The sequence below is a fragment of the Dromiciops gliroides genome, chromosome 1, assembly GCF_019393635.1.
Source record: "Dromiciops gliroides isolate mDroGli1 chromosome 1, mDroGli1.pri, whole genome shotgun sequence".
Lineage (NCBI taxonomy): Eukaryota > Metazoa > Chordata > Mammalia > Microbiotheria > Microbiotheriidae > Dromiciops > Dromiciops gliroides.
In genome coordinates, this window is record NC_057861.1 from 333,563,240 (window position 1) to 333,589,592 (window position 26,353).

Below are 26,353 nucleotides of genomic sequence, written 5' to 3' on the forward strand. Positions count from 1 at the left end.
TGATATTAGAAATACCATGGTAATATATGATAGGAAAAGGGCAGTTATGTTTAGAGAATGAGAGATAACTGATGGAAAACCCTTGTGTTTCACTGGTATCCACAGGACTCAATGAACCTTCTGTAGATATTTTATGCTAGGACCTAGAAAATGTTGAACCGAATGAGGTGTGAATGACTTACAATCTGTACCACTAAAGAGACTGCTCACTTTGATGTTTCACTAAAATATGAACTTCAGGACCCACAGGGTCTCTTCAGGATTCTGGGAAATTACTTGTGGTATCAAGGTGTGTTACCCTGGGCAAGTCACTTAACCTGGATTGCCTCTCCCAAACCAAGCAAACAAAAATTACATGCAAGCAAGCTTTTGCCAGCCAAAACAGCTACTTTTCTTCTTTGTACAGAAAAAGTTATTATGCTATTAGTCATAGGAAAAGTTTCTGAAAAACATTTTTTTCCAATGTATATCATGAAATACATGTCAATTTCCAAAGTTTAAAGGTTAAAACTTGATCATTTAAATGAAGAAATAACAGGCTAAAATAATAAACTAAAGGAATACAACCACCATATCAGAATTTAGAAGATATAGATTCACAAGGAGGGTTTTTTAGTTTATTTAGGTCTATTTCTTTCCTTTCCTTTCCTTTCCAAAAATATGGTTTAGTAAAGAAAAGGATCAAAAGAGACCTGAGTTTGAATTCCACCCTACTTCCTGACTAACACATGGACAAGTCACTTCATTTTGGGGGGGGGCAGGGCAGTGAGGGTTAAGTGACTTGCCCAGGGTCACACAGCTAGTGAGTGTCAAGTGTCTGAGGCTGGATTTGAACTCAGGTCCTCCTGAAGTTACTGCCCTCCAAGTTACTTAATCTTGCTGAAACCATTTCCTCATCTGTATGGGGTTAATACCTGGAGTACTTAGGTCATAGGGCTCTTGTGGGGATCAAATGAAATAAAATATTTAAAAGTGCTTCATAAAACTTAAAGTGTTATATAAGCTGTTATTTCAATTATTATTGTTGTTCAGTCATTTCTAATATTTTGTGACCCCATTTGGGATTTTCTTGGCAAAAATACTGGAGTGGTTTGCCACTTCCTTCTCCAGCTCATTTTACAGATGAGGAAACTGAGGCCAACAGTACTAAGTGACTTGCTCAGGGTCACACAGTAAGTGTCTGAGGCCAGACTTGAACTCAGGAAGAGGAGTCTTCCAGACTGCAGGGCCAGTGGTCTATCCACTGCACCACCTAGCTTCTCTATTATAAATATAGCAGGGGGCAGCTAGGTGGTGCAGTGGATAAAGCACCGGCCCTGGATTCAGAAGGACGTGAGTTCAAATGTGGCCTCAGACACTTGGCGCTCACTAGCTGTGTAACCCTGGGCAAGTCACTTAACCCTCACTGCCCCACCAAAAATAAAGAGATAGAGAGACAGAGAGATAGATAGATAAATAAATAAATATAGCAAAGGAGATTCCATGGAACATGAGTAAAGAGGGATTTGTACCCTGTGAATCACATGAATTCTGGCCCTTCACTAAAGAACATGAATAACCAGAAACTACTGATTGGTCCCTTTCAGAAGGAAAGGTGTATGGGAATAATGCTTTGTCAAAGAGAACTGGTGCCTGAGCCAAGAAAAACTAAACTGTGAGCTATAACATTTTAAGAGAAATGGCTTCTGGTCTCATTTGAGAACACCTTTTTGTGGGGACACAACCAAAGGCAACTTTCCTTTGGATTTGCAATAGATTTCCCCATTCTCTCTCCCTACTAGCAGCTTATCTATAGGTACATATGACCCGCCAGAAAGGTTTAACCACTGGCCCATTTCCATCCATATTCCTATATAATAAAGACCCCAGATCAGCAATTTGTTTGAAAGTTTCTTTTTTCCACTGTTCAGTATATCTTCGAGAATCTTTTACATTGAGCCATTACATGACTCAGTAATTTATAGACACTCTGAAAAGAGATCCTGTGATTTGTTTAATGACAGTGTTTTAGTAGTACTATTATATAGTAACTCATCAAAGACCAAATTTTCATTTCTTGATACCCCTGCTATACCTGTCTACTTGAGATTATGAGAACAGGGACAGAAGACATTGTTGAACATAAAAGATCTATCATATTCTCTTATATGTAGAATTCATTTGACTGAAATTTGAAAAAAATTGAAAATATTTCCAACTTCAATGCATATGTGTTTTATTTTCCTGATATTTTCATCCTAGGGAAAAATCCCTGTAGGTATTTTACCCTAGTGTCTTAATAAGTGATATCATGTTTTATCTTGCTTGAACATTATTTTCAATTTCAGGGTTGGTAGCTAATGGAGATGACCCAGAGAAGCCACACTTTGACTCTAGAAATAGGATTTTTGAACTGGATTCCTGCAGTGGAAATGGGAAAGTCTGCCTTGTTTATAAAAAAGATAAACCAGGTAAATTAAAGATACTATTCTAATGCTACTATTCAGCATTTACCTAGTAGTACCATTCCTCCTTAGCTTTTGTTTTGTTTTTTGTTTTGTGGGGCAATGGGGGTTAAGTGACTTGCCCAGGGTCACACAGCTAGTAAGTGTCAAGTATCTGAGGCTGGATTTGAACTCAGGTCCTCCTGAATCCAGGACCGGTGCTTTATCCACTGCACCACCTAGCTTCTCCCCCTTCCTTAGCTTTTAAAAGCATTATCATGTTTGACTTTGGCTTTAAGTTGAGATCTTTTTGTTTCATTCTCTGAATTTTTCAGTCAGAATCCTGGGATTTAGAGCTGGAAGCAACCTTAGAGGTTATCTATTTCATGTAATCATAGACATAGAGCAAGAAAGGGCCCTTAAATATTATGTAGTATGAACTCATTTTTCACATGAGGAAACAAAACCAGGACAGTGAAGAACATGCCATGGTCTCTAAGGTAGTACTTACTTGAGCAGAATTTGAACTGAATGAAGTCCTCCCAGTCTCAGTCCAGTGATTTCCCCATCACACTGCACTGCCACTAATAAAATAGACTTCTTTTAGGTCCTACCAAGAAAGAAAAGGCAAGTCATTGTTAGAACCCAAGGAAACTTTCCGCAATTAATTCCATGTACCAAAGGCTCAGAATCTTATGTGTCAGTGGAATGTTCCTCTACCCTCCAACCTAGCATGCTAGGACTTTAATAGGACCTTGATGGTCCCTCAAGTCACAAAGTCCCCTTAAGCCTTGATACTTAATGGTGCCAGGTGCTTTTCATGGTGTGTATTCTTTGTAACCACCCAAACTCACTTCTAGAAACTGAAATTCTAAAACAAATATGAATAGGCAGATTATAAAACAAAAACGGGTCTTTATTTTTTTTTATGTATAAGGTATTTTATTTTTTCTGTTACATGTAAAGATAGTTTTCAACTTTTGTTTATACAAGCTTTACAATTTCAGATTTTTCTCCCTCCCTCCCCCCTCCCCTAGACAGCAGGTAATCTGATATAGGTTATATCTATATATCTATATACATATACATATATATATACACACACACACATATATATATATATACACATAATAACATTAATCCTATTTCTGCATTAATCCTGTTACAAGAGAAAAATCAGAGCAGTGATGCAAAACCTCAAAATAGAAAAAAAAAAACCAACAGCACCCAAAACAAAAGAAATAATATGGTTCAATCAGCATCTATACTCCACAGTTCGTTCTTTCTTTTTTTTTCTTGGATTTGGAGATCCTCTTCTATCATGAGTTCCCTGTAACTCTTCTGTACCATTGCATTGGTGAGAAGAATATAGTCCATCACAGTAGGTCAACACTCAATGTTGATGATACTGTGTACAATGTTCTTCTGGTTCTGCTCATCTCACTCATCATCAGCTCACGCAAGACCCTTCAGGTTTCTCTGAACTCCTCCTGCTCATCATTTCTTACAGCACAATAGTATTCCATTGTATTCATATACCACTACTTGTCCAGCCATTCCCCAATTGATGGGCACCCCCTCAACTTCCAATTCCTTGCTACCACGTAAAGAGCAGCTATAAATATTTTTGTACATGTGGGTCCCTTTCCCCCCTCCATGATTTCTTTGGGAAAAAGACCTAAAAGTGGAATTGCTGGGTCAAAGGGTATGCACACTTTTATCGCCCTTTGGGCATAATTCCAAATTGCTCTCCAGAATGGTTGGATCAGCTCACAGCTCCACCAACAATGCATTAGTGTTCCAATTTTCCCACAGCCTCTCCAACATTTATTATCTTCCTTTTTTGTCATTTTAGCCAATCTGATAGGTGTCAGGTGGTACCTCAGAGTTGTTTTAATTTGCATCTCTCTAATCATTAGAGATTTAGAGCATTTTTTCATGTGGGAATAGATAGCTTTGGTTTCTTCATCAGAAAACTGCCTGTTCATATCCTTTGACCATTTCTCAATTGGGGAATGACTTGGATTCTTATAAATTTGATTTAGTTCCCTATATATTTTAGAGATGAGGCCTTTATCAGAAGTACTGGCCTCAAAAATTGTTTCCCAGCTTTCTGCCTCCCTTCCAATTTTGGATGCATTGCTTCTGTTTGTACAAAAATTTTTTAATTTAATATAATCAAAATCATCCATTTTGCATTTTATAATATACTCTATCTCTTGTTTGGTCAAAAACTGAAAAACAGGTCTTTATAACAGTGGCTTAATGAGAGATTGCAAAGTCCCTGGTCCTCTTAAGCAGAATCTTGTAGACTGGGATATAAGACCCTCTTAAATTGGGAGTGAAGCAAAGGCCAAAATTATTGGATATTTTAAAGTACTGAAAAAAGTAGATATGTTTATTTCTGAGGACTAGGGAGTACCTGAGTTCAAATCCGGCCTCAGACACTTAACATTTACTAGCTGTGTGACCCTGGGCAAGTCACTTAACCCCAGTTGCCTCACTTAAAAAAAAGTGAATTGCTATCTCTTTATGATTGATAATTGTATAACTGGTTTGAAGAGAAAAATTCACCACAACAGCTAAATTTGGCACAAAGGCATTTAAGTAGAGAAAATACAGATGTATAAAGTAAAAAACCCAAATACAAGATACAGTTACAATGAGTTATTTTTCTAGTTCAGGTCAGCACAGGGAAAGAGAGAAAGAGAGGTCTGTGAACACTGAGGACAGGACCTGGCCAGAAGCACCATCTGGGAAGCATTCCAAAACAGAGAAAGGCTGTTCATCAGAACAGAGATCCCAGAGCTTTACCAGAACATCTCCAGACCAACACCTCAGCACCTTGACAGGGACAGTTGTCAACTAGCAGCTTTAACCCACTTTGTAACCCAGTTCCAGGCCACAGATCCAGAGCAAACTACTGTTGAGAGGGTCAGCCGCTGATGGTTTCATTCCCAGGGAGGGAGGTCCTGGGTATTCTACTGAGAAAGGAATAGGCTCAGGAATTAGCAGCAGTAGTGTGGCTCTGCCCTGAAGAGGAATAATCAGGGCAAGAGTTCTAGACTAAAGGAGAGCCTGAAGTTCTGTCACTGAACTAGCAGAGCTTCCCAGCTAACTGATAAAGGCAGAACCCAGCAGCACTCTGGCAGAGCTCAGACAAGTGAGATAGCAATCAGATCTCACCCAGATCAAATCATCTGGGGAGTACTAAAAACTTAAAGGTCCCCAATCTGAGCTAGCCCAGACATTCCCCATAGATGTGCACAGATCCTGGCCCTAATATCAGATCTAAAGTGAAAAAGACTTTCAGGCTGGAATAATGATCAGAAAAAAAAGAATCTCACCATAAAAAGCTATTATGGTGACAAGAATTCTTAAGACACAACCCTAGAATAAAAGAATGACCCCAAAACATCGACATGCAAAACCTCAAAGAAAAACAAAGGTTGGGCACTAATTCAAGTAGAATTCTTGGAAAAGATGAAGCAGGAGTTTTTAAGAAGAGGTAAAAATTTTTTTGTCAATTAAATGAAAGTGCTAGAGGAAAAAACCAGAAAAGATATGCAAGGTATAAAAATATTAGAAAGAGAATTAACAGCTTGGCATAAGTACAAAACTTTGCCCAAGCAACAAACTCCATTAAAATTGACCAAATATGACACTGTGAGACAACAGCAGATATCAAAACAGTGGAAAAACTGGAAAAAAATAGAAGAAAACACAAGGTTATCTTATAGAAAAACCAATTGACCTGGAAAAAAGATCATGGAAAATTATAATAATCATAGGACTGTCTCCATGCCATGGGTAAAAGAAGGACCTAGATATGATATTTCAAGAACTCTTAAAAGAAAACTGCTCAATTATCTCAGAACCAGAGGACAAAATGTATATATGAAGAATCCACAAGTTACTTCCTGAAAGAAACCATTAAAACTTCCAGAAACAGCACAGCACAAATTCAGAGCTTCCAGGGCAAATAAAAAAAAAATACTACAAGCAATCAAAAGGACTTACTTCAGGTACTAAGGAGCCACAGTCAGGATCACACATGATTTAGTAGCTTCTTCAGTAAAGGAGCAGAGAGCTTGCAGTACTATATTCTAGAAGTCAAAGAATATAGTCTTACAGCCAGGAATAACTTATCCAGAGAAACTAATCTTTTTGTTTTGTTTTGTTTTGTTTTGTTTTGTTTTGTTTTTGTTGCAGGGCACTGGGGGTTAAGTGACTTGCCTAGGGTCACACAGCTAGTAATTGTCAAGTGTCTGAGGCTGGCTTTGAACTCAGGTCCTCCTGAATCCAGGGCCAGTGCTTTATCCACTGCACCACCTAGCTGCCCCTAAATATAATCTTAAAGGGGGAAAATGAACCTTTATTGAAATAGAGGACTTCCAAGTCTAGTGCTGTGTAGAAAATTTGAAATTCAAACACAAGACTTAAGGGGAAAAAAGATAAACAGGAATAATCAATGATAAAGGACTAGATGTGGACAAACTGCTTACATTCTAAAATAGAGATAATGCATGTGCCCCTACTGAACTCTGTCATCATCAGGGGTCATAAATGAAATTTAATTAGAAGACCTATGAATAGTTCTGTTCTGTCTTGGTGGTCTTAAGAGGAGAAGAGAAGAGGACTATACTAGGGGGAAAAGGGAAAGGAAAATTAGGGGAAATTAACTCACATAACCCAGGTGTGTGAATAGACATCTATACAAACAAGGAGGAGATGGTGGCAGACAGATTGGCTGATATTTAATTTCATAAAAGAAGAGAATACTTACACATACAGTTGGGTACAAAAATACATCTAACAACAGATAAATGGAAGAAGAGGAAATTAATGGTTTATGGGAGGAATTAATTTTAAGTAAAATATATTCATAAGGATATGCAAATATAGTTATACCTCTTTTTTGAGGTCATAAAGAAGGGGAATCTGATGGGAATGCCCATAAATTGGAGAATGGTTGAAGAAGTTGGGGTATATAAATATGATGGAATGTTAGTGTTGTAAGAAATGATGAAGGAGCTGGTTTTAGAGAAACCTGGGAAGACTTATATATACTGATGCATAGGGAAGTAAACAGGATGAGAACAATTTATACAATGACAGCAATATGGTAAAGACAAACAACTTTGAAAGAATTAGTGACTGTTATTGGTATAAGCATGAACACTGATTCCAGAGGACTAATGATGAAATATGCTACCCACATCTTGATAGAGAGGGGAAGGACTCAGAATGCCCAGCAAGACATATTTTCTTTGGATATGGTCGATATTTATAACAGTGGTTTTGCTTTTTGTCCATTTTCAGTTTGTGGATGAGGATAGGAGCTTGGGGTGGGATGGAGTGAAGATTTTTGTTGATTTTTGTTGATTTTCAAAAATAAAATATAATTTAAAATAACTATAGTCCATAAGCCCTCAAGTGTGTTTACCTTAAATAACCAAGGGACTCAATTAATTCAAAGCAAAGACACTTGACTGAAATATTATGACATGAAAAGTAGTAAAATAATCATTCTTCTCATAAATTGTGGCACACTGTCCCACAACTACCCATGGTGTCATTGGGAAGAGTGGAATATACATATGGTTTCCTAGTAGAGACACATGGGGCTTATACATGGCCAAGGGAACTCATACCTGGGACTATGCAGGGCCCAATGTCTTTTCTCTTCTTATGGTATTCTCATACTGTTCACCTTGGGTACAGCTTCTGTGCTGAGTATGTTACTCTACTGGACTCCCCAAGTTTGATCCCTGCTAAATATAGAAAAGCATCTCCTTTGCAAGATGCCATGGCCAATGGTAGGGATGGGGAAGAGAAGTAAGGAAATTTCCCTCTCAAAAGATGGATTCTTTTTGGTTGGTTCTCTTCTCAGTTGTCTGAGTTCACGAACACCACCACCACCCCAAAAGCTGTCTTCTGCATTGAATCCTTGACTAACTCCCCAGAAAATTTCTTGCTTTTAAAAGGCCACCAAAGGCATGAATCAGTCCCCAGTCAGTGGCTAGATGCCCTCTAATGATTTCATTCCATTTGATTAAAGAACTTCACATCTCATAAAGTGGTAACAAAATTTAGATAGTTCTTGGCACTTTAAGAACTGAAAAACCTCATTGCATCTGTTTTCTGCACCTTACCTTCTGTTATTTCATCAACTGTTCTGGGTAGAAATCCATTTATCAGGTGTATCATCTTCCTCCTCTTACAACTATATTTGTCACTGAAATTCACAAGTACTGTTATTGCCAAGGAGGAAAGACTGCTGCATTTGTACAAATGCTTTAGCTGAAAATAGCATGCAGCCTAAGTAACTGAGATTACGTCTTCAAATATATAAACAGAATGTTTTGGCAAGACAGAATTTTTTCCAGAAAAATTAAATTCTTTTAATAGTAATCAGTTTAAAACCCAAACTTTTTCAAAAATCAGGTTTGTTATATCAGAAGGATTGCTTTCATCTTTCAAAGTTGCTTAAAGAATAAAACCTAATTGACTAATAGAAATATAGGTATTACCTACACCTATTGATATGATTGTTGTTTGTCCTTCATTTTTTGAAGAGGGGATGATGTCATGACTTGTACTGAATTGGATTGAAGTGAGGGAAGGCTGTGCAAGGTCACCAACCTCACTCTCTGCTCCAAAGCCATCTGGGTACAGTGGCAAGATATACATCAGGAAGACTAGAGATGGCCCTGGATGTTTAAGGCAATGGGGGTTAAGTGACTTGCCTAGGGTCACACAGCTAGTAGTGTCAAATGTTTAAGGCTAGATTTGAATTCAGGTCCTCCTGAATATGGCACCTAGATGCCCCCCATTGATATGATTAAAGTCATATGGAGGGGCAGCTAGATGGCACAGTGGATAAAGCATTGGCCCTGGATTCAGGAGGACCCGAGTTCAAATTCGACCTTAGACATTTGATCCTTAATAGCTGTGTGACCCTGGGCAAGTCACTTAACCCTCAGTGCCCTGCAAAAAAAAAGTCATATGGAAAACAGCTTTGAATACCTCATTTGCATATGCTACAGTAGAAAGAATTGTCCATGTTTGTGAAGACATTAGTGATAAATTAACTGAGAAAACAAAATCTTCCTCTTTTGTACTACAAATAAATGAAGCAACAGATATTACAGATGTTCATTTTGTTACATATCTATGACATGTTGTTGAAACTGTCAGGGAAGATTTGTAACCTTGTGAAATGATTGAAGGCAATGCCACATCGTGAAATTTTGTATATAATTGACAGATTTTTAAAATAAAAATGATGTAATATGGGTGTTAGAATCTGCACTGATAGAATTTACTAGGTCAAAATATAGATCTCTAGACATTAATTTAAATATGGTTCCTCATGCAATTTGAATACTGTTGGTACATGGACAATTACTTGTATTGAGAAATGTGAATGAGGAACTATGTGTTTGAAGTTCTAAGAGTAATTAACTTAATAACAGTTCATTAAAAGGAAAGCTCTTCATATAGTTGTGTAATGATATGGGATGCAGAATATAAAACTATTCTACATTATCACAAAATATGCTGGTGTTCTTGTGCCAAAGGACTCCAAAAGTTACCTTAGCTAAAAGAAGTTTCCATTTATTAGTGGTAATAAAGATGAAGCAAAGTCTTTTATAATAAACATTTCTTTCTGAAATGTGGATTTGGTGGCTCTTTTTGAAAACTGGCTACCCTAAACCAATGCAAATGTTTCAAATTTTATGCTTGAATCTAGAAAACACACACTGGATGTACTTCTATAAAAGTTACAGCTATGGAGAATACATTCATAAAATAATATTTTGTAACTTCCCAGTTTGAAAGATATCTGCCTTGAAAATAAGAGATCAGCTCTATAATCACTTAACTGATCTACAGTAGCAATTTTTTTTAGTCCTAGATATTTCTAAATGACAAGGAACCCATATGCCATTGCAAAACGTGACAAACATTTGGTCTTGCAAGAATGTTTAGTAGAAATATTAAATAGCATCCTGAAACAAGCACTTGGACATGAAACTTATATTTTGACTGCAGGTGTATATAGCAGGTTTTTGGTTTATCAAACAAAGTGATGAAAATTTTACAATCATTTGTAAAATCTTATTTGTGTGAAACTGGATTTTCTGTTATAGCTGTTGTAAAGGGAAAGTATCAATGTTGATTAGTGTTTGAAAAAGAATCATAGGATGTACAATTCCCTTCCTCCATTTTAAAATGTATTTTTTTTTGGTGGGGCAATGAGGGTTAAGTGACTTGCCCAGGGTCGCACAGCTTGGAATTGTCAAGTGTCTGAGGCCAGATTTGAACTCAGGTCCTCCTGAATCCAGGGCCAGTGCTTTATCCACTGAGCCACCTAGCTGCGCCTAAATTGTATTTTAAACTACTAATTTTACTTGGTGCTAGTTAAATTCAGATTAAAACAAAAGAAAAAGAATATCAGGAGTTGTGGCAAGAATGCAGTAGGATAGTACCTACAGTAGCCTAACTCCCCTACAAACACTTCATCAAAGCTCTAATAATGCATTAAATGATAAAGAAAACCAAAGAAAATTGGTTTTAAGTTTTTTCATCCAATCCAGGACTTCACAAGAAAGCTGCTAGAAACTTGCAGAGGCTCTGAGTAAAGACCAGCCAGGGTGGGCAGAAGGCACAGCATGCAATTATCCACATGCCACAGCACGAAATAGGACTAAATCAGCACCCCGCATAGGGCCCAGACAGCCCATGACCAAACTATACAAGAAGGCCAAGTCAGACCAGCAACTAAGAAGTTCATTGCTCACACCGAAGCTCCAACAAGAGACAGTGACAGGAAACAATAGCACTCAGGCAGCCAGCATCCAAGGCATAGGAGGAGAAAAGGCTAATGTAGTGCCTGGGAAGCAAAGCTCATGGGGTCTTGCAGAAAGCCTATTATCAAAGCAATTTATGTCATCTAGTTGAGACCTGCCAGAGTCATAGCAAAAGATGAAACCAACTAAGGATTTGGGACTGAACAAGGAGAAGGAGATTTAAAAAAGGGGCAAGTGGCAAAATCTAAGTTGAGCCACCAGGAGACTGAGCCCCAAGCCAGGGATTCCTGTAGAGAGTTGGACCTTGTCCTAGCCATTTGACCTGGCAGTAATCTGGGTCTGCTCACCTTGTCCAAATATAAGGGAAGGAGCACAGTCTGACCCAAGTCTGAATCTCAATCCAGAAACTGAGGCTGAAGTATGGAGTTAATAGAAGAAAGTGCTAAACACAATGAAGACATACTATGGGATGAGCAAAGCCCAAGAAATAAGCCAGGAAGAAGAAAGGATCTCCATGAATCCAGAGTCTGAGAAAACAACAGCTTGACCACAAAGACCATAGAAATACCTGGATGAAATGAGCAAGAGACATACTAATTTAGTTTTAGAAATGAGAAATATGGAAGGTAGAATGAGAATAAGAATTAATAACTTAGAAAAGGAGGTAGTAAAAATTACTAAATAAACTCCCTGAAAATTAGTATGGGCCAAGCAGAAGACAATGATCCAAGAAATTCTAAAAACAAAGTCAAAAGATGGGAAAATGTGACATATTAAGGTAAAATAATTTAGGAATTATTGGACTACTTGAAAGCCATGACCAAAAAAAGAAAAAAATCCAGCTTGGATGACATTTTTTTTTAATCCTAAATGAAAACTGCCCAGATTTATTAGAACCAGGTGGCAAAGTGAAAACAGAATTCATTGTTCACTTTCTGAAAGAAATATAAAAATGAAAGTAGTCAAGAATGTCATAGCCAGAATTTACAGCTTCAGAATCAAAGAAGAAAATTCAAGAAGTCAGAAAAGTCCAAGTATCAAAGAATCCAAGCCAAGATCACCCAAGATTTTGCAGCCACCACTGAAAAGAAGAGGAGAGCCTATAATTCAATATTCCAAAAAGCAAAAGATAAAGACTTGTAACCCAAAATAATTTACTCTGCAAAAATGAATATAATCCACAAGGAGGAAAAAAAGATCCTTAATGGAATAGATGAATTTCAAGAGTCCCTTATGAAAAGATCAAAACTGAGGACTAAAAGTTCAAAATACAAACTCAGAGATCACAAAAAAAGTACAAAGCCTTTGAGCATTTGAAAAGGGCTATTCAATATTTATATTGTAGAAAAGCAGAAATATTAACCACATTTACTGATCATAATACAACAGAGTCCTTGAAGAAAGATTTTTTTTTTTAGTGAGGCGATTGGGGTTAAGTAACTTGCCCAGGGTCACACAGCTAGTAAGTGTTGTGTTGTGTCTGAGGCCGGATTTGAACTCAGGTACTCCTGACTCCAGGGCCGGTGCTCTATCCACTGTGCCACCTAGCTGCCCCTTGAAAAAAGATTTTAAAATTAGAGACTAAATAACATAATTCTTTTTAAAAATTATTTATTTATTTATTTTAGTTTTCAAAATTTGTTTAGATAAGATTTCCAATTTCAAATTTTTCTCCCTCCCTCCCCCCCTCTCCAGACAGCAGGTAATGTGATATAGGTTTTATATATATATATAAATAATATATATATAAATATAAATAATAACATTAAACATATTTCTGCATTAGTCATGTTATATGAGAAGAATCAGAGCCAAAAGGAAAAAACCTCAAAAAAGAAAAACAACAGCACCAAAAGTAAAAGAAATAGTATGGTCCAATCAGCATCCATTAAATAACATTAATTCTAAAGAATGGGTGGGTCAAAAAACAAATTATAGAAACAATAGAAAATTTCATCAAAGAAAATAAAATAATGAGACAACATTATGGGATGCAGCTGAAGGAATTCTTAGGAGAAAAACTGTCTTTTAAAAAAATTAATCAATGAATTGGGCATGCAATTTAAATACTTTAACAATAACAAATCAAAAATCCCAAAATAAGCAATATTTAGAAATTCTGAAAATTAAAGAAGGATATACAATAAAAATGCAAGCAAAAATTGAATGGACAAAACTAGGAACTGATGTTTTTTGTGAAAACTAATAAAATATATAAAAATTAGTTAATGATTTTTCATAAGAAAGCAAATTATTTGTATCAAAAAGGAAAAAAGGAATTCACAATTGAAGGGATTATAAAGGCAGTTATCACAAACTATTTTGCCCAATTCCTTTCTAACAGACTGGATAACTTAGAGGAAATGGATAAATGCTTACAAAAATACAAAATAGACTAATAAAAAAAGAAATAGTTTAAGTAATTCAGTATCAGAAAGTAAAATAGAATAAGCTATAAATGAACCCCTAAACTAAAACAAAAACAAGCAAAAAACTCCAGGGCTAGATGGATTTGTAAGTGAATTCTATCAAACATTCAGAAAAACAATTTCCGTATTACATAAATGGGTTAAAATAACAAAAATTCCTCTTCCAATCTCATTCAATGATATGAATATGGTATTGGTACTTAAACCAGGGAGAGACAAAGCAGAGAAAAAGTATAGAATAATATCCCTAAATGAACATTAATGCAAAAATTTTAAACAAAATATTACCGAGTAGGCTACATTTTAGAAAGACGATACACTATGAGCAGATTAGTACTATATCTAAGTGCAATGTTAGTTCAACATAACATAGACTATAAATATAACAAATTTTATTAATAAAATAATAAAGACCTTATGATTACATCAATAAATGCAGAAGAGGCTTTTGCCAAAATCTAATACCTTTTCATTAAAAATCAAGATTACAGCAAAGATATCACTGCTACTATTTAACATGGTCCCAGAAATGCTAGCTATAGTTATAACAGAGGCTGAAATAATAACAAGGAAAAAAACCAGGAACTCAGGGCATCTGCCAATACTAGATCTCACACTATACTACTAAGTATAATAATTATTAATAAAATGAGTTGGTGCTCATTAAGGAATAGAGTGGTTGATCAGTGGAATAGATTAAGTTTACAGCATACAGGGGAAAGATGGACGGGGAGAAGTAGCTCACATGAAGGAAACAAGAAAAAAAGCTTATGGAGGGGAGGGGAAGAGGGGGAAGGAATAGGGCAGTGAGTGAACCTTACTATCATCAGAATTGGCTCAAAGAGGAAATAACATACATACTCAAGTGGGTATAGTAATATTTTTTGCCCTGTGGAAAAGTGGGTGGGGAAGGAGATAAGGGAGTGGGGTGGGAGAAGAGGGGAAGGAGGGAAGGGAAGTTTGGGGGAGGGAGCTGTAAAAAGCAAAACACTTTTGAGGAAGGTGAAGATGTTCTATATAACAGCACATGTATGACACGTTGAATTGCTTGATTTCATAGAGAGAATTGAGCATGGAGAAAGGAAGAAAAATTTAAGAAAACAGAATTAGCTCAAAGACCTTAACCTCATCAGAGTGGCTCCAGGAGGGAATAACATACACACCCAATTGGGAGGAGTAATCTATTTAAACCCTACAGGAAAGTAGGAGGGGAAGAGGAAAAGCAGGGAAGGATGAAAGAAGGGAGGGTAGAAAGGGGGAGGGGGTAATCAGTAGCAAAATGCATTTGAGGTGGAATAGGGCAAAATAAGATAGAAAATAGAGCAAGTATCATTGGAAGGGAATAGGATGGAGGGAAATAGTTATGATGATTGACTAGTGTCAAAACGTATGGTACCTACTCTGCTGGGCTACTGTAAAGAAAATTCTTTGTCAAGTTTAAGGTACTATATAAAAGTTATGATGAACAGGATGCTATCAGAAAAACCTGGAAAGACCCACATGAACTGGGGCAGAGAGAAATGTACTGTATACAGAATAGCAGCAATAATGTAAGATGATCTGCTGGGAAGCACGTGGTTATTTTCAGCAAGGCAATGATCCATTATAACTCTGAAGGACTTTTGAAAATTGCAACCCATCTACAGAGAAAGAATTGATGGTATCTGCAAAGACTGAAACACATTTTTTTTTGACAACTCCTTAATCTGAAGTCTTATTTTTATCTGTTTTCTCTCACAACCTAGCTAATGTAGAGATGTTTTCCATGACTACTCATGTATAAGTTACATTGAATTGCTTGAGTTCTTGGGGTAGAGGTTGGGAAGGGAGGGAGGGAGGAAGAGAAGTTGGAACACAAAGTTTTTAAAAATTGATGTCAAAATTTGCTTTTACATGTAATTTGGAAAATAAAATTCTAAACAGAAAAAAAAGTTTACAGCATACAGAAGTAAATTAACACAGCCACTTAGTGTCCAGTAAACCTAATGATCTCAATTATTGGGGTAAAGACTTACTGTTTGACAGAAACTATAGGAAAATTGGCAAAGAGGTTGACAGAAATTAGGTGTAGACCAACACTTCATACTGCATGCCAAAATAAATTGTAAATTGACACATTATTTGATGTGGTGTTAATAATGTTAGATATTACACTAAGAGAAGAAAAAGAACTTGAAGGAATAACCATAGGCAAAAAAAGAAACAAAAACTCATACTTTGCAGATGATATGACTGTGTATTTAGAGAAGCCTAAAAAATTACCTAAAATATTGAAACAATAACCTCAGTAAAGTTGTAGCATAAAACAAACCCACATAAATCATCAGCATTCAGTGTATTACCAACAAAATCCAGAAGAAGAAAATTCTATTTAAAATAATTATAGAGGCAAAACATTTTGGGAGTTTGGCTATCAAGTCACACAAAGGAACTATATAAATACATCTATAAAACATTCTCTATGGAAATAAAGACAGATCTAATTATTGTAGTAAACATCAATTGCTCATGGGTAGGCTAGGCCAATATAATAAAAATAACAATATTGTCTAAATGAATTTGCTTATTCAGTGTCATACCAATCATACTACCAAAGGATTAATCTATACATTTAGAAAGAAAATAATAGTGAAATTCATAAAGAGAAACAAAAGGTCAATTATTTTAAAGGAAATAATGAAAAACAGTGGGAAGGGGCCCAAATGGTACTAAATATCAAAACTGTAATCAACAATGCTATCATATACTAGTTAAAAAATAGAGACCAATTATACCATACGTATACACATAGATAATTTATACATATTTGTTTTACCTGGGTTACTCTGGCTACTTGACAAAAACTGCTGGGAAAACTGGAAAGTGACCTACAGAAGCATTCATAAACAAGGGATAGAGAAGTTAACATGAACAATTTGGATTACATGTCATTCAATTATTTTTGTACAAACACAACCAGTCAATTTAGAATTAGAAGAGAAATAGGTAACTGGGAAAAACTTTTGCCCTAAGTTTTCTAATAATGACTTGCCCAGGGTCACATAGCTAGCAAGTGTCAAGTGTCCGAGGCTGGACCTGAACCCAGGTCCTCCTGAATCCCCCCCACCTCCACCTTTGAGAAGGCAATCAGATATAGGTTATACATGTGTAGTCATGAAAAACATTTCCATGTTAGTCATGTTGTGAAAGAAAACAGACCAGAAAAAACAAAACAAACCCCTCAAGAAAAATAAAGTTAAAAAAAATATATGCTTCCGTTTGTATTTAGACACCATCAGTTCTTTCTCTGGGGCTGGATAGCATCAAATGAGGGTTTTTATGTTTGTTTTACTTTCTGGAGTATCTGAGTTCAAATCTGACCTCAGACACTTGACACTAGCTGTGTGACCCTGGGCAAGTCACTTAACCCTCATTGCCCCACAAAAAAAAAAGGTGCTATATAAACACTAGCTATTAAACACTAGTTATTGATTGGGGCACATGCTCATCTAATTAAAGTATCAAATCTAAAACAAGGTAGGATTTTTTACTCCATTTTCACAAATAAAAGAAACTAATTCAGATTCATAAAAACAAGAGCCACTCTCTAATAAATTGTTAAAGGCTACATACAGGCAGTTTTCAAAAGAAGAAATCAAATTTATCATCAGACACATAAAAATGTGCTCTAAGTAACTGTCGACCAGGCCAAACCGGCCTCTAACCTGTGAATGACTGAAGCTGAACAGAGCAGGCTAGAAACAGGTAAGTCAGAAATTAAAGAGAAGTTTTATTTTCAGAGTGAGGGAAAAGGCTTGTAAGCAAGGACACATACTAGAGCCCCCACCTCTAGTGGGGAGGCCTGAGGCATTGTGGTCAGACCTTAATACTTATACCAATGGCTGCCCAGTGAACTGTAGCCCTGACAATGAGAGGTAACAAAAAGAATGTGACAAGTCTGATTCATTGCAGGGCTTTCTGAGTTTGTCCTGTGCTTTTCTAGCTCAGAGAACAACTTGTGAATTATATGATTTTGCCAGAGGGTGGGATCAAGCAGAAAGTGATCGCAAAGGATTGTTTGCCAAGCTCAGGGCACAGCTTGCCTGCTGGGCCTTAGCTCTGGAAAACAGATGGTTTCCTAATATTTTGTCATAATTCAAAATTGTTGTTCATTGTTTATTCATTTCAGTCATGTCTGTATCTTCATGACCCCATTTTGCATTTCTTTGCAAAAGATTACTGGAGGGCAGCTAGGTGGCACAGTGGATAAAGCTCTGGCCTTGGATTCGGGAGGACTTGAGTTCAAATCCAGCCTCAGACACTTGACACTTAACTAGCTGTGTGACCCTGGGCAAGTCACTTAACCCTCATTGCCCTTCAAAAAAAAAAAAAAAGATTACTAGAGTGGTTTGCCATTTCTTTCTCCAGCTCATTTGACAGATGAGCAACTAAGACAAATGATGTTAAGTGACTTGCCCAGGGTCACACAGCTAGTAAGTGGCTGAGGCCAGATTCGAACTCAGAAAGATGAGTCTTCTTGACTTCATGCCTGGAAGTCTTCCCTCTGTACCACCTAGCTGCCCCCAGCTAAAAAGTAGGAAAATGCAAATGAAAAAAATATGAGCTGGTATACTCAGTGAAATCAGGTGACAACTTTGGTCCAAACTTGATTTACTGACATTTAGGTACCAGCTTCCCTCTAAGGAGGCATGTATAGAATTCCTCCATTCAGGTGTTTCAGATTAGAGTCTGAATCTGCAAAGGAGAACTTCCTTTTATACTCTCTGTTTCCTTTATCTGGTCCACAAAACCCCAGAAATTACCATTTTAGTTATACTAAAAATGACACTTCCTAATTGACTATTTTCTTTTTATACCAAGATGCTGAGATCTGGTTTCTGGACAGAGCTTTATACTGGCATTTTCTCAGTGACTCCTTTACAACCTACTATCGCCTCCTGATCACTCATCTGGGCCTCCCCCAGTGGCAGTATGCCTTCACCAGCTATGGCATTAGCCCACAGGCCAGGGTAAGAGGAAGTGGATTTAGACACCTTAGTGTCTTCTAGTCCCTAAATAATTTCTCCCAAGATTCTACCACCCTTGATGAGGCTCCTTTGTTTCTATAGCAGTCATTAGTGGTTCAGTGGAAAGAGTACTAGATGGGGGAGCTATATTTGAGCTCTAATCATGAATTTGCTAATTTGCAGGGCAACCTTAGTCGTTCCACCTCTCCTAGGCTCAGTTTCATTATAACCACAATACCTGCTTTACTGACTCTCCATCAAACTGTGAAAAACCAATAAAATAACAGATATGAGAGCTAGAGAGACATATGATATTGTAGTTATCTCCACAACTCCTTAGAGATTCTTGGGGTAGAGCAAAAGCCATAATGGCCAGCCTATAGTTCCTCTCTGAGATGGCTTATCAGTTGATAAAAGGGGCTTTCTTAGCTTTGATCTCAGCTCTCATTAACTGCTTTCATTTTAAGAGATGTGAGACATGACAAAGAGAGGTATGGTCTCTGGAGGATCTCACATCACCCCCAGGAGGAATGATACTTTCCAGGTAGTTTGTAGAAGCTTCTCATTTTTCTTTCCCTCCTGTTTCCTGGCTGAGCCCCCTTCCTCTTGGCACTGCCAAGTAAGCCCAGAGGCCAGGGGTCCTCTCTCTCTTGATGACTATCCATCTTTCTTTCTCTCTACTTCTCTCTTCTGCAGCAATGGTTCAACATGTACAAACCCATCACCTACAACACAGATGTTTTTGCTGAAGACGATGGCATCTTCTTGAACAAGCTGGACCCGAGCAAGGTGTTCAAGAGCAAGAGCAAGACGTTAGTCTCTAAAAAGAGGTCGTCTCTACAGAACTCAGGCTCCCAGAGAGGTTCATCATCTTCTCCGGTCATCAAGCCATCTCCCCTCCCTGGAAACCCTATTCGGAAATAAGCATTCCCCACCCCCACCCTACCCCCCAACTCCTTCACGCTTTAGATTCCCCAAGAATGAATGAACGGCTCCAGGACCAAGATGGTGGTGGTGGTGTGGCTTTCACTGGCTGTGTACAGATAACCAAAGGGACTTTTTCATCAGAAATGGACTTCAGGCCATGAATTTGAGATACTGGGCCTCTGAGTTTATAATAAAGCAAATGGAATAATTACCTTGTTCCTACCACCTAAACTCAATTTTGGTTCCTGTTGGCCAAGAGAAAACATCTTTAGAAACCCAGCATTCTCCCTCCACCCTCCATGCCCCGTCTCTGTCTGTCTGTCTCTGTCTCTCACACACATACACACACCCCCTTAAACCAGCAAGCAATGAAGTACACCCCAAGTAAGTTAGAATATTCCCCTGATTGTTAAGATCCTGTTGTCAGCTACTGATGATGCCTTGAGTGTCATAACATTCCCCTTCCAGGAGAAACCTATTGTAAGTACATTTGTACTTTCCTTGTAGCAATGACTTCAAAAACATCTCATTTTACTCTTTGCTGCCTTAGCAGTTTGCCTTCCAGTTGTTTTCTTGGCATTCAGATTTCTCTCCCTTTGCCAATGTTACATCCCCCCCCCAGGGGGTTTAAAGAGAGAAGGCAGCACTGTTGCACTTTCTTTTATCAGTCACCTTAAATCCACTTCAAACTATGTTTTGTATGACTCCACGTGAGAAATGATGAAAACAGTAATTAATTATTGATGAATATGTCACCGATGATATACCATATGAGAACATTGAATTGCCAAAGCCACTGGTACCACAATATCTTTAGTATTGTGTTCTTTCCCCAAATTTTATTGTCAACAAAACCATTCAAATGAACAAACAATAAAAAAAAGTGTAAGTAAAACTACCAACTCCATTATTTACAGCTGACTATAAAATGCTTACATGTTTTAGGGCATAGGAGGAACTCCCTGGTGTCAATTACAATCTAAGGCACAAAGAAGTTGTGATTTGTTTGTAGTTAATATCCAATTAAGTGTTAGGACAGCCACTTGAACCTATCTTCCTAACTCCAAGTCTAGCAATCTTTCCATTATATCACATCGCCATTTGCCTTTAACAATATAGTGAACAAAAATGAACTATTTGCTTTTGTGTCTCTTTTGCTTCTGAACCCTTTCTCCAGTGTATTTTTCTGGACTGCACTGTTTCTATTTAAAAAAACAGTTATAATTATGATTTATGATGCTCGATTCAACTTTCTTTGTTCTGAATCATCTTATAAAAGTTTTTCCATATTTCTTTATTCTTCCTTCATATGACCTTTCTATCAAAAGCTCTCTCCTGATACAAAGGACCCTTGCACAATTTGAGGGATTTCCTTCTTTCCTGGCTTATTGCCCTCACCTAGATAAGGGCTTCTTAAACTTTTCCTGTTGAGACCCCTTTTCACCAGAGAAATTTTTACCTGACCCCATGTATAGGTATATAAAATAGGTAAACACACCCTTTTTCTGTTGCCAAATTTTTTGTCACCCTCACATTCAGTTACATGACCCCATTTAAGGTCTTGACCCACAGTTTAAGAAGCTTTGACCTAGATAATGTGGAAATTTGAATATCAGATACCAGGATGAACACCCTGTTCAAGCATTGAGGCATACAGGGCTCAAAAAATGAACAGTTTTAATTACAGGCTAAAAGAAACAAACAGAACTCATATCAGAATCCAAAGAAAGTAACAGTACTTTGGAATGAGGGTTGCTTACCTAAGCTTGGAAAGTTCCAGTACTTCCCTCAGCAGGGTTCTAGGAGGAGGCACCTGGGGATTGTCCATCCACATCAGTGTTTTCTTCCAAGCACCTCTGGTAATGTCATCTTGTCCTTGCTCCAGTTCCTGTTTTCGGTGGTTCTCAGCAGGTGCTGCCTTAGTTATGGTTCCTTTTTTCCCCTAAACCCATTACAAACATTAGCAATTCTAAGCAGGCACCAGGGTTTGTTTTTTTTTTTTTCCTTCTCAAGGGATCAATTCCCCATCTCCAAAATCCTTGATAACCAATGTTATAACTAAAAAAACGTAGCCAGGACTGCCTGTCCTTCTGAGCTATCTTATGTTCTATGGTTCCTACAGGCCTTAGGAGGAATGATGGGGAACCAGCTTGCCTTTACACCTTACAAACAAGGTTTTCTCCCCAGTTCTGTGTGTGGTGATGGGTAATATCATCTGATGTACTACCTCCATCTCGGAAGTACTCTTTCCTCTGTGCCTCCATTAGGTGAGGACCTCTCCACAATTGTCTTTCATTCTGTCATGATTAGTCCCAGGGCAGCTGAGCTGAATTATGCAAATTGTTGGAACATCAGTAATTTGAGAGAAAGGGAAAGCTGTATACTTCCTCAGGTATTGTTAGGCCCTATTATTTCTTATAGCACAATAATATTCCATAATAAATAATACTGCTATAAAGATATATTTATATATGTGTATATATATATATATACATACACACATTTATTTATTTATTTGTTTATTTATTTATACATTTATTTATTTATTTACAGATACATCTTTTCCTTCCCTTTCAATATTATCCTTAGGGATCACTAGACCAAATGGTAGACACACTTTTGCAGCTTTTTTGCGTAATACCACATTCCTTTCTGAAAAGATCTCATGAATTTACGGTTCCACCTGAAGCATGGAGCCTATCTCTCCACATTCATACTAGCAATTAATTTCATTGCTTTTAATTAATTTTAATTAACTTTGCCAAAGGAATGGGTATTAGTCAATATCTCAGTTATATTCTTCTAAAATTATCCAATTATTAGAAATTTTGAGCAATTTTCAGTTGTTACTTGTGTTATTTTAAGAACTGCCTTTGACCTACTTACCAAAGAAATAGATCATAATCTTATAAATTTGAGTTAATTCATTATAGAGCTTTGGATGTCAGAGTTTTCTTAGAAGTGATTATTGGGGGCAGCTAAGTGGTGCAGTGGATAGAGTACCAGCCCTGGATTCAGGAAGACCTGAGTTCAAATTTGGCCTCAGACACATGACACTTACTTGCTGTGTGACCCTGGGCAAGTCACTTAACCGTTATTGGCCTTCCAAAAAAAAAAAAGTGATTACTAAATGATCCCTTCTCCCCCTGGCATCTATTGCTTTCCTTCTTTTTTTGGGGGGGGGGGAGGCAGTGAGGGTTAAGTGACTTGCCCAGGGTCACACAGTTAGTAAGTGTTATAAGGGACTAAAATCCTAGCTATACTGTCTAAAATATCTAATGAGTGGTCTCCAATAAATTACAAGCTTTAGTAAGAGTTAGACTTTTAAGCATTTATTAAGGAGAATAAAAATTTGGTAAAGAGAGAGAGAAAGGCCTAGATTCATCTATCTATTAAAGGGAGAGCACATTTCTAGCTCCCTTCTCCACCAGAGTCCTGATGAAAGAGAGCAAGAGAGCCAGCCTCGCCCCCTCTTCCTCCCACAAGCAAATGTCACTTCCTGACACCAAAGAAAAGCCGCACAGCTTGCCCTCAGAGGCCTTCTCCTCATTGTGGAGCCCTCCTACAGCAAGTCTCTAGCAGGTGGCATCATTCCAATCATTACAGTCCCCCCTTTGTTTCTTTGAGAAACATGGGGTGTTTCCTTGATGAAACAGTCAAAAATAATAGAATATAATACCCTATGCTAACTAACAATATGTTAATACCAATATAGAAAAGGGAGAGAGGAAAGTTTTGTCCAGAGGGGCGGTCCCTCATGAACTGGTGCTTTGACACTGGCCTTGCAGAGCGAGGGCCACTGCAGAGAATACATATTACAAATGGTGTACATAACAACAGAAGGGAATAAGAATCAATGAAACAAGGGGCAGCTAGATGGCGCAGTGGATAAAGCACCAGCCCTGGATTCAGGAGTACCTGAGTTCAAATCCGGCCTTAGACACTTAACACTTACTAGCTGTGTGACCCTGGGCAAGTCACTTAACCCCAATTGCCTCACCAAAAAAAAAAAAAAAAAAAGAATCAATGAAACAAAACTGTTCATTCAAAGTCTTTGAAAGTCATTTCTCAGATAATTCTTGGGAATTCCTCTGGGTGTAGTCATGGAATAGAAGTTTTTTCAGGGGTTGATGTGTGGATGCTGGCAATCAGACAGGAAAATTTCCTACAAAATTGAGCTTAACACAACTTTAAAATAGCTTTATCGATAATCAAATCAAACAATGAGAGTTCTCAAAAACAAGTCTAAGGGAATTCAGAATCTTAGTTGTTATACATGAAACATAATAAAAAATTGAAACATTCTCTAAAACTTAATATTACTATAGTCCCCCCTTATGGAGAGTAAATTGAGAAGACAATTGCTGTGATATTAATCTTTTAAAAATAATTTTTATCTTTGTTTCATCACTTTTTGCATCATCTGCCTAATTATCCTCATGTCATTATGAGAAATTAAAAAATCTAATATAATTGGTAACATATGTCAAGGCCAAATCCAACACTGTCTTTATCATGACACCTGAGATAATTATGGGGGTTACCATAAAAGAACAGAGAAATGATGGGATATGAGCATTCCCACACTTGAGCAATATATACTGCCCATGCAGGCTTGTATGCCTGGCTTAAAATAGGTGGATGGAATATATGTCCATGCCACCAAACATATTGGAGGAAACTGAGTCAGACTTAATCAGATGCATGGGATTGAGATGTCCATGGCATCAGGCATATAGGAGGGGGCATAGAAGCCAGGTGTAGAATGAAATGGGTGGGATGAAAACTTCCAGCCATCTGTATAATATTGTGGAGAGAAAAAAAATTAAACCAAGAGAAACCAACCTCATCATTTGTCAAAAGGCATTCCCTTGGCCATACCTTGACTTCATGCATGTCTCCCCTCATGTGACAGTTCAGTGTCTGCTCTTGCATGTATTCCTCTTGTGATTGGATGGCACCCTGGCCAACTGGCATCTTATAATTCAGAATGAAGGCAATGTCTTAAATGATAAATTCCCATAATCCAAGTCTCATATGGATTTAAAAATTGAGAATAGTAATGATCACAAAAAATGTGAATGTACCTTGACTCAGAATATAATATACAATTATGCAATAATTTCAAATAATACCTTTTTTTTTTTACTAAGTATACAATTACTTTTGTGAAAAATCGGAACATATTTAAATACAAGTTAAAACAACACAATCTTAAAGAAAACCTTTTTTTTAAAAAAAAAAAAAGAAAACTTTTACAAATATTCCCCTTTTTTTGAATATGCTTATCAAAAATAATAGTTCTAGAATCAATTTACACTTGCAATGGCAACCAATTTGCCAGGTAAGTGCTTTATAGACTTCAATCAGATAACAGTTGAGAGAAAAAAATAACAGAAACAAACAACTCAGAATATGGGAGCACAATACTCCTAGAATTAACATTGTATTATGAAATCAAAACCATCTTGCATTGTTTCAGAATTAGATAGATGAATGAATAGAAGAAAATAGACATGGAAGAATGAAAGACAATGAAATTTAAACTAGGGAAACCTAAATGAATATGAACTTAATATTAATAAGAGTATTACAAAATATAAACTTGATCACATGACTATAAAAAGCTTTTACAAATATTCTCCCTTTTTAAAACTAAATATAAAACACAATCTTAAAAGCATGAAAATCTATACGAAAATAAACCCATACCATTAATTTCAAAATGTATATGTAATAGCATAGAAATCCTATGTAACCTCTGAACTGACATTATTTCTCTGAGTGAATTAGAACACTTTTGATTCCGATATCTAAAATCCCCAATACTCATATTAATACCTTGCTGTTTACTTCTACATTTCTGTAAAATATGTCTTCTTGAAATATAATGATGATTGGCTTTTTTATTCAGCTTAAGTTTGTCTTCTTTAACCCCTCTATTTTCTCTGTTGGTCCTTTCATAATATAAATGCTTTATAAAATTACTAATTAAAGACAAAAGCAGGTTGACAAAAATTATGAAGAAAAATGAGAATATCTGGAATTTAAAGGGTTTTCTAAAGTTGGTTTGGGAGAACCACAGCAGGTTAAGTCAGAATCACAGCTTAGCTGGGGTAGTTCTGAAGCTGTTTGCTCTTGTAACAGAGTAAAAGCTGGAAATGCAGGTAGAGACAGGTGTGCATGCTTAGATCTCTGGGCTTCTCTGGCAGGAGGATTAAGGGGCTTGACCAAGGAAACATGGTACACAGCTAGGGAATCAAACTGAGGCCTGATTTCCCCTTCCCCCTCTTCTAGGGGATTAAAGGCTTCTAGAGGCTGGGTCGTTGCCTCCAGGCATACAAAATTAGAGAACCTCTTAGCATTAGAATTTGAAAAAAATGCAGGAGTCAGAGGTTCCTCTGAAAAGGCATGGTTAGGAGAGGGGGGGTGGTATTTATATTCCCTTGTGTGAGTACCCTGCTTGCTCTTCTAACAAAAATAAAAATAAAAATAGAAAATCCACAAAAACAAAGCATTAACATGATCTTATCCCCCATTTGTCTGGTTAAACAGACTAAAATCAGGAACAGGGTACTGAGGGAGTTTAAAAAACCCATTTGAAAATTTAAATAGAAAACAGCCGATACTTAGCAGTACTTTCCAATTTAAAGGGACAGGGTAGAGGAAATTTCTTACCCAACCGGAAGATCAGAAGATGGAGGTTTCGGCTTTCCTCTTCGTGGTCAGACATCTGTAAGGGGCTAAAATTC

The 26,353-nt window shown here is 37.1% G+C and overlaps 1 protein-coding gene across 2 annotated transcripts in view; it reads left to right on the plus strand.

Annotated features, from left to right (window-relative positions):
• TPGS2 (tubulin polyglutamylase complex subunit 2) overlaps positions 1-20,668 on the plus strand; it is a 69,092-nt gene extending 48,424 nt beyond the window's left edge. Inside the window, exons 5-7 of one of the 2 annotated variants that reach the window (XM_043976483.1) lie at positions 2,328-2,450; positions 18,529-18,677; positions 19,371-20,668. In XM_043976483.1, the coding sequence (XP_043832418.1) occupies positions 2,328-2,450; positions 18,529-18,677; positions 19,371-19,598 (500 nt within the window). In that variant the 3' untranslated portion in view covers positions 19,599-20,668. The remainder of the gene's footprint in view (positions 1-2,327; positions 2,451-18,528; positions 18,678-19,370) is intronic. The other variant, XM_043976484.1, reaches the window with a different exon arrangement.
• The last annotated feature ends 5,685 nt before the right edge of the window (positions 20,669-26,353 follow it).